This window comes from Lycium ferocissimum, chromosome 6 (assembly GCF_029784015.1).
Source record: "Lycium ferocissimum isolate CSIRO_LF1 chromosome 6, AGI_CSIRO_Lferr_CH_V1, whole genome shotgun sequence".
Lineage (NCBI taxonomy): Eukaryota > Viridiplantae > Streptophyta > Magnoliopsida > Solanales > Solanaceae > Lycium > Lycium ferocissimum.
In genome coordinates, this window is record NC_081347.1 from 2,428,596 (window position 1) to 2,441,451 (window position 12,856).

A 12,856-nucleotide genomic window follows, 5' to 3' on the forward strand; every position below is an offset into this window, starting at 1 on the left:
AAGCCAAAACAAAAAGGTGGGTCCCATAAATGAGTCAATTTGGAATTGAAGAAGAAATTTAACAATAGAAAACAAAGGCATGCAGTCCGTTTTCTAGCCAATTTTCCGAATTCCTAATATATCCTCACGTTCTCGTAATCCAATTCTCTCACACCCATTAATAAATCAATTAAGTGGACAACAATTTTCAAAACTCTGTCTCAAATTATTTGTCGTGGTTATTAAAAATAGTTATCTCAAATCATTTGTCATTTTAAAAGTTCAAAACACAATCAATTATTTTTTCTCCATTTTATCCTTAGTAGAATTTCGTCACTAATGTAGATCACACATAAATAGAATAAATATTTAATGGAGAGAGATTATAACATAAACATAAATAAAGGTAAAGCTAGTCAAATACCCCTTCTTATTAATATTTCTTAAGGGACGTGTAAAATTAAAAAATGATAGATAATTTGAGACGGAGGGAGTAAGAAAATATGTTTAAATTTGTTTGTCATGGTTTAACTAGCATGCAATTTAAGAAAATAAAGAGACTTTTAAATTTTGTAGTGTTAAACTAAAGCTATGTATATAATTTCTCAAAATGTCTTTTAATTTAATATGGTCTTGAACATGCACGTGGATTGTTGGAATTATAGAGTTATCAAATTAGGAATGTTATCAAATTATTAAGAAACATTCTTTTTTGAACTGACCAAAAAGAACAGTAAGGCAAATAAATCGAAATTGAAAGAGTATGTGCAATCTAAAATTTACTAAATTATTTTTATTTACTTTTTTAATTATTTAACGCTATTATTGGAAAAAAAGTGTTATTAATTAAATTACTTTCGACCAAAGGAAAAATAAATTTGTCTTGATTTTTTTAAAGCAACAAATAATTTGAATGTTTTTGGGGATAAAGCAATAATTAATATGGGATGGAAGATCAATAATATTCCCACTTAAGTCTCATATAACTCGAACCACTGACGTCCTACCAGTTGAAGGCAAAGATACTTTACCAACTAAGTAACCATCTACTCTTCCTCTATAGCTTGCTTAGTATGAAAAATGTAGATAAATTTAATTCTCTTGTCAAATTGATGCATGGTATTAGTCAAATTGTACATTTTTCAGTCTTTACCAATGCCATAAAGAATGAAAAAGGGTCATATTTAATGGGTCGGATTAGATGGTTACATATTCTTTTACTCCCTCTGTTCACTTTTACTCCATAGCATTGATTACTCATTTCAAATAATTTTTCAAATTCATTAAATATATGCATCAATTAATATAAGCATCATGGTAAATTATGTACTACTTTGAGTTTGTGTGACATAATAGAGATTTAGAACCAGAGCTGACACATGACATGTGCACACTGGCAAGTAGAATTATTTTTTTATAATATATAACAACAGACAATATACTCCTACAACGACCTCTAGTACGTCTTTAACTCCTATTCACAAGCTGCTTCCACCATGTAACATTTGACAGTAGATATCAATGGAGATACGCTTCTTTAGTAGAACTTGGTAGTGGGGGAGAAAGTACTTCAGCTCGAGCATTGGAGCTACACAGGATTCCTAAAAATAGTTCCCCTTTGGTTCGTTTACTTTGTGATGTGAGGCGACTTACTAATTGCTCAAAGCCCTCTTTCATCCACCCGTTTTTGGCAAAATTTTCTTGCTTCTCGCACATTCATCTGCAATTGGTTTTCGGACCAGCTACTTGTCAGCAAACGGAAGATGTGATTATATTTTAAAATGAAATTTAAAAAGAATGGATTATACCATACCCAAGTTCTTTCATGAATCTCTTTCTCAGGCCAAGAGTCTAGTTGTTCTGTTACAAACAGAGGAAACATGTGCCCTTCATAGGCAGCGTTACCAGTTCTGTTCTCAAAGTACCATCTTCCCAGTTTGCTATGCAAAAGTAATCCAAACCAGAATAAAACTTGTTAGAGTCACTTAGGGTAGGTTGATTGGATAATACAGTAGGGATATTTGATATTCATTCTATTAATAAAAATATAGATGTTATGACTTTATAAAGATCATTGTTAAAGAAATCGCAGACAGCAAAATAATTGCATATTCCTAATTCAAAACGATCAGAACATCTAATCATGAATTATGCATTCAGTCTTGAGGAAAGGGCTCAAAAATCAAGCCTCAATATTTTGCAAGAAATTGAGATGTCATGAGCCCTTATCTCTTCCACAGCTAGTATGTTGTCATTCATCTGATGTAATAGACAACTTAACACAGAGACTTTTATTTTAATGCTTGTTTTTCACTATTTTATTTTGGTTTAAAGGAGAAGCATAATAGAGTTGGTGCAAAGCAATGGGGATTGGATAAGTTTGTTGTTAATAAAGGCCAGCAGCAGTTCTTTCACCTCAAATCTGGTCGAATTAGGTTTTTTGGGGTGAAAATTGCATTTTGATGTGTATTCAAGTGCTTTCTCTTTTTTTGGAAAGTTTGTTCGGTAAATACTTTAGCCATATTCCAAAAAGAATGACACCTTTTTATTTTGAAAACTCTTTTTAACTTCAAACTTTCCATTTTACCCTTAATGACATGCTGTTACAGTCAAAAAAAGATTGGTGAACAGTATATGCATGTTTAATCAAGTGGAATAGCATAGTTCTAGGCTACAGGGGGGCACCTTTCTGAGTTGCAACACAGGTTTCCATCCTTGAGGTCAAATGTTCTTTACGAAGGGTATGTGTTGATTGGATAGTTAAAGTTGTTAGAATTCTGTTAATATTTGACTCTATTCATTCTATAAAGCCAATCTGTAACTGTAATTAGATTCATTCATTCAGATAATAAGAAGTCTCAATATTTCTCTCTCTAGCTAAATCTCTCGGTTGAAACCCTGCCACTTAGCATTACAGTTTTCAAGTTTCACAACTTCCAGATCTGTTCGTCACCTCGGTTGCACTGTGTGCATCACGTATAGGTAATAAAAATATAGATGTTATGACTTTATCAAGATCATTGTTAAAGAAATCGCAACAGCAAAATAATCGCATATTCCTAATTCAAAACGTCTTAATCATGAATTATGCATTCAGTCTTGAAATTCCCTCAATATTTTGCAAGAAATTGAGATGTCAAACAGCTGTCATATAAAATGAAAAAGAAGTGACCGTTCCATTTTATATGGTGTTCTTTTTTTTAGTTTGTTCCAAAAAGAATGACACCTTTTTATTTTGAAAACTCTTTTTAACTTCAAACTTTCCATTTTACCCTTAATGAACATAGAAAATGTCAATGCCATGTTTAAACCAACAGTTCTAAAGGGTAATTTTAAGACGTGCAAAAAGTACAACAACAACATACCCAAATAACATCTTTTTCTTAAATTCCATGCTAGTCAAACCTGTCATATAAAATGAAATGAGGGCGTAGTATAAAAAAGAACTGAAAGATATCATGAGGGAGAACAAACCTTAACATCCCCTCGTACTCCAGCTTCCTCTATCTCACATTGTGCTGCATCTTTGCTTGTTTCATCTTTTTCCCGACCTCCCTGTCAGAACTAGAGAGATAATTGTATTTAAATAAGAGATTACCTCTAATATAACAATCAGAGAGAGCATCAAAATAATATATTAAGAAGTTTTAAACCCATGGATTAGTCGCTACCTCTGGGAACAGGTATAATTAATAAACTTCAAAGGCATCTTCATCTACCAATGATAACGCGGTGAAATCTTTATATTGTTAGGGTATACATCTGCAGAAAGACATGACCATGGGAACAGATATAGTTAATAAAGTGACTACAACCTTTAACACCAAAAATACATCTTTCCACATGAACCATATAAATAACAAAGTCAATCTGACACTTGGTACTAAAAAATCCTTTGTGAATTTTTTATCATCTGAATGCGCAATATTCCAGCAAAATTAAAATCTTTTGACCTTCTGAATGCTGTGATAAATGACTGTAACCTTCTAGCTTTGCCAGCAATATGAAGAATTAAAGAATGCTAGATTCTGGGGAAAAAAGAAATAGAAAATCAAATAATTTGATGCAGTTATTTTCCAACATCAATGTTTCTGATAGCCATGTACATGTTCATCTCCTGTGATAGCTCTGATTCTAATTCTCTAACATGTCACACAACTACAATTCTGAGATAACAAAAATCATACTTCCAGTACTTTTTTCGGTGGTTCCTTTAACAATGGAGTTGCTCTGAACTACTTAAAACCACCGGCTAGATTGACCAGTTTCAGTAATTAGTTCCTCCGGTAACTATTTCTACCACATGTAGATTTGACAGTGGATTGGTATCAATAAACTCTACACTTCTACAGTAGAACTTGGTAGTGGCAGAGAAAGTATTTGAGCTCGACGACCTAAAGGAGGAATAGTTGCTCGAACACTGGAGCTTCATTCGATTCCTGGAAATAGTTCCCCTTTGGTCTATTTGCTTTGTGATGTCAGGCGACTTACTGATAATTCTGCAGCCCCATTTAGACAAAATTTTCTTGCTTCGCGCACATTCTTCTGTAATTGGTTCTCGGACAAGCTACTTGTCAGCAAACGGAAGTGTTCTTTTGCGAATCTTGTTCTCAGACCAATAGTCTATTTGTTCTGTTACAAACAGAGGAAACATGTGCCCTTCATAGGCAGTGTCACCCGCTTTGTTCTCAAAGTACCATCTTCCCAATTTACACTGCAAAAGTGATCCAAAACCAAAAAGAGTGAAACTTGTTAGAACCACTTACAAGTAATCAAAATATAGATTCAAGAAGAATGGCCTATTGCATACCCGAGTTCTTTTGCAAATCTCTTTCTCGGGCCAAGAGTCTAGTTGTTCTGTTACTAACAAAGGAAACATGTGCCCTTCACAGGCAATGTCACCGGTTTTGTTCTCAACATACCATCTTCCTCTCCCAGTTTGCACTGCAAAAGTAATCCAGAACCAGAGTAAAACTTGTTAGAGCCACTTATAAGTAATCCAAATATAGATGTTACTTTATCAATCCAATGTCAACAAGACAGTAGACCGTAAGATTTTAAAAAATCGCGTATTCCTAATCCAAAAGGAGCGATCACAACATCACATTTAATCATCAATTAGTGCAAACAGTCTAGAGAGAAAAGAGCTGCTAATTAACTTTTTCGCTTAAGTATCAAGCACCGACTGTTTTTGCTAGAAATTTTACAGATGATAAGCCCTTAACTCTACCACAGCTAGTATACTGTCATTTATCTGATGCAATAGATAACTAGATAACACAGACTTTGTTTCTTATTTTTCACCTTTTCCCTAAAAATTAAAGCATAAAAGGAACTGAAAAAAATGAGGGAGAACGAACCTCAACTTAACCTTGTACTCCAGCATCCTCCACTGTCTCACACTCTGCTGCATCTTCAATTGTTTCATCTTTTCTCGACCTCCCTACCATAACAAGAGACATATTTGTATTTAAAACAGAGATTTCCCAAATATAACAATCAGAGAGAGCATCAAAATGAAATACATGATCAAGGGAACAGATAGATATTGTTAGTGATTCAGCTACAGCCTTAACACAAAATACATCTTTCCACATGAATCAATATACAACAAAGTCAAAATCTGAAACTTGGTACTAAAAAAGCAGAATAATGGCTTGCAGAGTAAATGAATACAGACGGGGTTACCAACAAATGATGCAATTCGCAAATTGTGAGGCGACTTACTAACATTTCCAAGGCTTCTTCTTCTTTTTTTTTTTTTTTTTTGATGATGTAAGTGCTTTATAATCACAAAGGCATCAAGGGGATGCACAGTTACAAAAGAGGAGGAAATATCAGCTCATACAAAGATAACAAAAAACCTATCATAAGTCTAGAGAGCTGACAAATCCAAGGATCTATCATAAGACTAAGGAGCTAATAAAATCTAAAAAAGAGTCTAGGTTATATGCAGGGGTAAGATTAATCCAGCTAAAAAGAGTAGTCAGGCATCTAGCCTTGAGATTGGAGCTAGCGGTTACAATACCATGAAAACATCTTTGGTTCCTTTCAACCATAAGCACCACAAAATGCAAGCAGGAACCATAGACCAGATTCATCCACCCATTTTGGCAAAGTTATCTTGCCATTCATCTGCAATTTATTTTTTGGACAAGCTACTTGTCAGCAAATGGAAAATGTGATTATATTTCAAAACGAAATTTAAAAAAAATGAATTACTGCATACCCAAGTTCTTTAGCGAGTCCCTTTCTCAGGCCAATAGTCTAGTTGTTCCCCTTATAGGCAGCGCAACTGGTTTTGCTCAAATTACCATGTCCCCAGTTTGTTATGCAAAAGTGATAAAGATCTAGATGTTATTACTTTATCAATGTCAATAAAACAGCAGAGAGCAAGCTAATCACATGTTCCTAATCCGAAACAATCACAACATCTAATTATGAATTAGTGCATTCAGACTTAAGCAAAGGGCATAAAAATCTAGCACTCAATATCTTGCAAGAAATCGAACTGTCATGAGCCATTATCTCTACCACAGCTAGTATGCTGTCATTCATCTCATGTAATAGACAAGTTAACACACAAGACGTTGTTGCTTATTTTTTCACCTTTTTCCTTTAAAAGAAGTACTCCCACTGTTCCATTTTATATGATGTTCTCTCTTTTTTAGTTTGTCCCCAAAAGAATGACACCTTTCTATTTTGAGAATTCTTTAACTTCAAACTTCCCATTTTGCCCTTAATGACATGCTCTTATAGCATAGAAAATGGCAATGCCATGTTTACCTACAGTTCTAAAGGGTACTTTTGGTACGTGCAAAAAGTCTTTTTTCTTAAACTCCACGTAAGTCAAACATGTCGTATAAAATGAAGCGGAGGCGTAGTATAAAAAAGAACTGAAAGAGATCATGAGGGAGAACAAACCTTAACATCACTGTCTCACGTTGTGCTGCATCTTTGATAGTTTCATCTTTTTCCCAACCTCCCTACCATGGATCAGTCACTACCTTTGGGAAATAACAACCCTTTGCCTTTTCTCTGGGGACTTATTGACAAACTTCAAAGGCATCTTCATCTACCAATGATAACATGGTGAAATCTTTATATTGGTAGGGTATACATCTGCAGAAAGACGTGATCAAGGGAATAGGTATAGTTAATAAAGTGACTATAACACCAAAAATAGATCTTTCCACATGAATCATATAAACAACAAAGTCAAAATCTGAAACGTGGTACAAAAAAATGCAAAATAATGGCTTGCAGAGTAAACTTGGTACTAAAAAATCTTATGCAACTCTTTTATCATCTGAATGCGTAATATTCCAGCAAAATTAAAACCTCTTTGACCTTCTGAATGTAATGATAAATGACTCTAATCTTCTAGCTTTGCCAGCAACATGAAGAATTAAAGAATGCTGCAGATCTGGGGAAAAAGAATTAGAAAATCAAGAGAAAATCCAATAATTTGATGCAGTTATTTTCCAACATCAATGTTTCTGATAGCTATGTACATGTTCATCTCCTTTGATAGCTCTGATTCTAATTCTCTGTTATGTCACACAACTCCAATTCTGAGATAACAAATATTATACTTCCAGAACTTTTTTTTTTTGGCTGTTCCCTTAACACTGGAGTTGCTCTGAACTACTTAATCCACCTGCTAGATTGACCAGTTTCAGTGATTAGTTCCTATCTACTAACTGTTTCTACCACATCTAGATTTGACAGTGGATCAGTATCAATAAACTCTACACTTCTTCAGTAGAACTTGGTAGTGGCAGAGAAAGTATTTGAGCTCTACATCCCAAAGGAAGAATAGCTGATTGAGCGTTAAGCTACATTGGGTTCCTGGAAATAGTTCACCTTTAGTCTGTTTGCTTTGTGATGTGAGGTGACTTACTAATAATTCTGCGGCCCCATTTGGGCAAATTTTTCTTGCTTCGCGCGCATTCATCTGTAATTGGTTTTTGGACAAGCTACTTGTCAGCAAATGGAATTGTGAATATATATAAAAATGAAATTTAAAAAGAATGAATTATTCCATACTCAAGTTCTTTCGCAGATGTCTTTCTCAGGCCAATAGTCTAGTTGTTCTGTTACAAACAGAGGAAACATGTGCCTTTCATAGGCAGTGTCACCGGCTTTGTTCTCAAAGTACCATCTTCCATATTTACAGTGCAAAAGTGATCCAAAACCAAAAGAGTGAAACTTGTTAAAACCACTTATAAGTAATCAAAATATAGATTCAAGATGAATGGCTTATTGCATACCTAAGTTCTTTCACGAATCTCTTTTTTGGGCCAAGAGTCTAGTCGTTCTGTTACTAACAAAAGAAACATGTGCCCTTCATAGGCAATGTCACCGGTTTTGTTCTCAACATACCATCTTCCTCTCCCAGTTTGCACTGCAAAAGTAATCCAAAACCAGAGTAAAAAACTTGTTAGAACCACTTATAAGTAATTCAAATATAGATGTTATTACCTTATCAATTCAATGTCAACAAGACAGTAGACTATGATTTAAAAAATCGCGTATTCCTAATCAAAGAAGCAACAAGAACATCAGATTTAATCATTAATTAGTGCACAGTCTTGAGAGCAAAGAGCTGCTAAGTAACTTTTCCGCTCAACTATCAAGCACTCAATGTTTTTGCAAGAAATTTGGCAGATGATAAGCCCTTAACACTACCACAGCAAGCATTCTGTCATTTATCTAATGTAATACACAACTAGATAGCACAAAGACTTTGTTTCTTATTTTTCACCCTTTTCCCTAAAAATTAAAGCATAAAAGGAACTGAAAGAGATCACGAGGGAGAATGAACCTCAACTTTACCTCGTACTCCAGCTTCCTCCACTGTCTCACGCTGTGCTGCGTCTTCAATCGTTTCATCTTTTTCCCGACCTCCCTGCCATAACAAGAGAGATATTTGTATTTAAAACAGAGATTACCTCTAATAAAACAATCACAGAGAGCATCAAAATGATATATTAGCTACGTTACTCAGACTCTTAAAAAATACCGACAGTTGCATGTTGGATCCTTCAAAGATAGTGCATTTTTGGAGGATCCGACACGAGTGTGGCGACATATTTGGAGAAACCGAGCAACGTAGTATATTATTTAGTTTTAAACCCATGGATCAGCGGCTACCTTTGGGAATAACAAACCTTTACCTTTACTCTGTGGACTTATGAGAAGAACTTAAAATGCATCTTCATATATACCCATGATAGCTCAGTGGAATCTTTATTATACATCTGCAGAAGGACATGATAAGGGGAACATGTATAGTTAATAAATGTACTACAACCTTAACATCATATATACTTGAATTATATATGAGAAGAACTTCAAATACTTGAATTACAACCTTAACACCAAAAATACATCTTTCCACATGAATCATATTTACAACAAAGTCAAAATCTGAAACTTGGTACTCAAAAAAGCAGAATACTTAAGTAGAGGTTGCTTTGCATATATTTCAGTAATGAATTAAATCCTTACCAAGAGCTCGATGAGTCCCTTTCCTGTTGACAACATCCATGACTCCAACGTATCTCAACTTCATATACATCGATTTTGTCAGATAAAAATTGCAGAAACACAAGAGAAAACATATAACAAAGAGCTTGGATTACTCAATCTTGTGACAAAGAAAATATCCTATCAATGCAAGAGCTGCTGCTGAACTAAATCAGACAACGATGATTCGTGTGACCTAATCCTATGGACATGTAGAAATTAGCAACTTGAAAATCTGCAGACAAATTCCAGATGACTTCTTTCCCATTCTCACTCAAGAGAAAGGAAGACAAATTTTGGTATGCAGAAGTGTTAAACTGAGTCGGCCCATACAAGTTGAAAATATAATGTGTATAATAAAAGACTTCATGGTTTTCCAAAATGAAAATCTTTTGAAAAAGGAAATCGGTGAACATCAGTTTCTGATGGAGAGTATATGACAGTAGGTTCTTTTGCATAAGATGGCCATCACAATAGTAAGCATCTGTGACATTCACTTCCCCAACATCTTCAGTCTCTTGCCTCTGCTTAGCCAACTGTTGATCAAATAGTTGCCAAATAGCATATGCACTGGCCTGAAAATTAATTATTGAGGAGAAATCCTTCATTCTCATTGAAAAGGTGAGTAAACTAATTAAAGAAACTAAATGCTTATACAAATGAACATTAGAACAAACAATGTTGTTAAAAGAACTTTAAATGAACAAGTCCAAAAAAAAATTTATAGGATAGAACTTAGAAAGCTAACATTTAGTTCCAATGAAAGACTTATCAATGAAAGCAGATTCTCATGCAGGTAAAGCTGCCCTGTCTAATTGACATTACATTTCTGTGAATCAAACCTAAACTTCTGAAATCTTCCTTTTTCTGTGACTGTTAGTGTTGCCTGCAAATTTTGAAATCTTGCCATCCATAAATAAATAGTTGCTATTACTCATCATCTTTTCATTTTAGAGTTTATAATTTTCAAATTCAAAAGCAATTTGCAAGTACCTTAAGGTAAAAAATTGAATTAACATCTTACGATTCAAGGATCTGATTTGAGTATCAAAAATTTAAACTTGTTCACATCCTTTAACTCACCATGGTTAATGATGGCTCAGCACAACCGGAGACAATCAATTTGGTGAGTTCCTGCCAATAAAGGAAAGAAGGAAAACAGAAAAAGAATGAGAAGAAAAAATTATCAGTTTTGGAAGAAGACTTTGTAGCTAATAGGAGAGAATTAGATAAAAAACAAATCATGAGGTATATTACCTATATTTAAGCTAAAATCCTGAGCTTGTGGGAAAGAGCTGCAAAGTTTCTGAAGAGACTGGCGCCTCTACTTGTTGCTGCAGATTCTCAAAGACAGAGCTCCCACTAATATTAGAATGTGACCTTTGTTTCTTACAAGAGGAGGAACTCGCTTCACTATCGTCATATCTGCTCCTCCTTGTCATAATGCGATCTTCTGTTGGTTCATCATTATTTTCCCTCATTTGTAACATGGCCTCAAGCTCTTTTCATCTTTATACAACAAACGAAATCCAAAAGCTCTTCATTTCTCCAGAGAAAATAGAATAGCCCATAGTCATTTGGTGTTTTTCCATTTGCCTTAGATGTATCCCATAAGCCAGCAAGAGGTACCAAGAAAAATTGAATAGTAGATAAGCAAAATTCTATATCATATTTTGAATGGTTGGATAAGGCAAGTTTCTGGGTCATCCACGACATCCCATCATCACATAAGGGAATCAATTGAGCTGTGGTTTCAACTAAGCTGCCAGAGTAACATACAGCAAATCCCAAGAAGTTATCCGATACATACCAATTTTCAGGCAAATTGACTGATACACTTCTATCAATTCCCCAATGTTGGAACCAACTTGGGATGTTCATCCTACTGGTAAACACTCTTAGTGAATCTGAAGCAGAGATGCCGTGCTGCAATGATGAGATGTTCTGAAACAACGAATTACATAATGAATCATTGCTCCAATCTGCATATATTGTATCTAATTGTTGTGGAAATTCTGACAACTCTTTAAGCCTCTCGCAATCTCTTAACTTCAAGGATCGAAGAGCACCAAGTTGGGCTATGCTTCGAGGCAAATGCTCAAAATTATTTCCATCGAGATGCAACTGTTCCAAAGAGGACAAGGATCCAATGTCTTCCGGAAGTCCTCCATCTATTAAATTGCAGAAACTGAGATCCAACTTTTTCAAAGAGGACAAGGATCCAATGTCTTCCGGAAGTCCTCCATCTATTAGATTGCAGTAACTGAGATCCAACTTTTCCAATGAGCGTAATCCGTCATTCACCTGAGGGAACTCAAAGCACACTCCATCTTCGAGATGTTTTTCAAAACTCAAGAATTTAAGCTTGTTCAACCGGGCAATGGAAGACGGAGGTCGTGAAATCAGAGTATACCTGGCATCAAGCTTCTCCAAGTTTTCTAAATCCCCTATCTCTTCTGGCAAGATTTCAAGTTTTGAGCAATACGACACATCTAGCTTCACCAAGCTTTTCAACATGCCAATGCTGCTTGGAAGAGATACAAGGTTTTCCATACAACTCAAATCTAGCTTCGTAAGATGAGTTAGGTACAGAATAAATGATGGTAGTTCCCTTACCTTAGAGCAATTCATCCTAATCTCTAACCCCAGCTTACTTCTTCCCTTGATCTCTGGAAATTTCTCTAAACTAGAGCAACCCCTTAGATTCAGATATTCAAGAGATTCCAAGTTAACACATGGAAACCTCTTAAGGCTTGAGCAATAACCCAAATCTAACCGAATGAGTTTACCGCAATACCCCAGGGAATCATCAACCTCTTCAAGACTCTTACAACAAAACAGATTCAAATACTCCAAATTTGGCATCTCCCTGAAATCTGGTGTTCGCATCAGGTATTTTTAGAATGGGAGAGATTCAGCTTCCGTAGACAAGGAAAATGCTGCAATTAAGAAGAAGACGGAAAGAATGAATTATCTATATATATAAAAAAGGGAGAGATATGACAAAGATGAAAAAATCAAGAATAATAATGGCTTAGGTACTTTTAGATTGATAAGTAGATAATGTAATAAAATTAGTTAGCATAAGAATTAATGTTGTTAATTTTAAATGTGAATTGAAAGATAATGATGCTCTTTTGAATTTGAATTAAAAATAAATATCATTAAGGATAAAACTATATCCCTTAATTCTTATGAAAAACTATATCCCCTAATTCTTATGAATTGCTGTCAAGTTAATCCTTTCTCAGTTTCTTTTCTTTTACTGCATATGCAAATATTTAAGTTTTGCAACTAAATTTTATGTTAATAAGAATTTTAATAAATATTTTTTTTGAATTTAAAT

The 12,856-nt window shown here is 34.6% G+C and overlaps 1 protein-coding gene across 9 annotated transcripts; it reads right to left on the reverse strand.

Annotated features, from left to right (window-relative positions):
- Positions 1-1,232: 1,232 nt before the first annotated feature.
- On the reverse strand, positions 1,233-12,493 carry LOC132058891 (TMV resistance protein N-like). Of its 9 annotated transcripts, XM_059451292.1 has the most exons (17): positions 10,768-12,493; positions 10,594-10,644; positions 9,159-9,242; positions 8,807-8,890; positions 8,029-8,143; positions 7,883-7,936; positions 7,321-7,405; positions 6,904-7,101; positions 6,209-6,329; positions 6,008-6,114; positions 5,340-5,422; positions 4,790-4,923; positions 4,374-4,693; positions 3,651-3,741; positions 3,454-3,543; positions 1,793-1,919; positions 1,233-1,699 (listed from the first exon to the last, which is right to left on the reverse strand). In XM_059451292.1, exon 1 carries the CDS (start codon positions 12,397-12,399, stop codon positions 11,005-11,007), a length of 1,395 nt encoding a protein of 464 aa, XP_059307275.1. In that variant the 5' UTR covers positions 12,400-12,493; the 3' UTR covers positions 1,233-1,699; positions 1,793-1,919; positions 3,454-3,543; positions 3,651-3,741; positions 4,374-4,693; positions 4,790-4,923; positions 5,340-5,422; positions 6,008-6,114; positions 6,209-6,329; positions 6,904-7,101; positions 7,321-7,405; positions 7,883-7,936; positions 8,029-8,143; positions 8,807-8,890; positions 9,159-9,242; positions 10,594-10,644; positions 10,768-11,004. The 9 variants fall into 9 exon arrangements, 8 of the variants coding, with proteins under 8 accessions (XP_059307275.1, XP_059307276.1, XP_059307277.1 ...); XR_009415422.1 differs by lacking the exons at positions 7,321-7,405; positions 7,883-7,936; positions 8,029-8,143; ... (2 more) ...; positions 10,594-10,644; positions 10,768-12,493 and having other exon boundaries at positions 3,933-4,693; positions 6,904-7,314; XM_059451293.1 differs by lacking the exons at positions 4,374-4,693; positions 4,790-4,923; positions 5,340-5,422; ... (3 more) ...; positions 7,321-7,405; positions 7,883-7,936.
- Between the last annotated feature and the right edge of the window lie 363 nt (positions 12,494-12,856).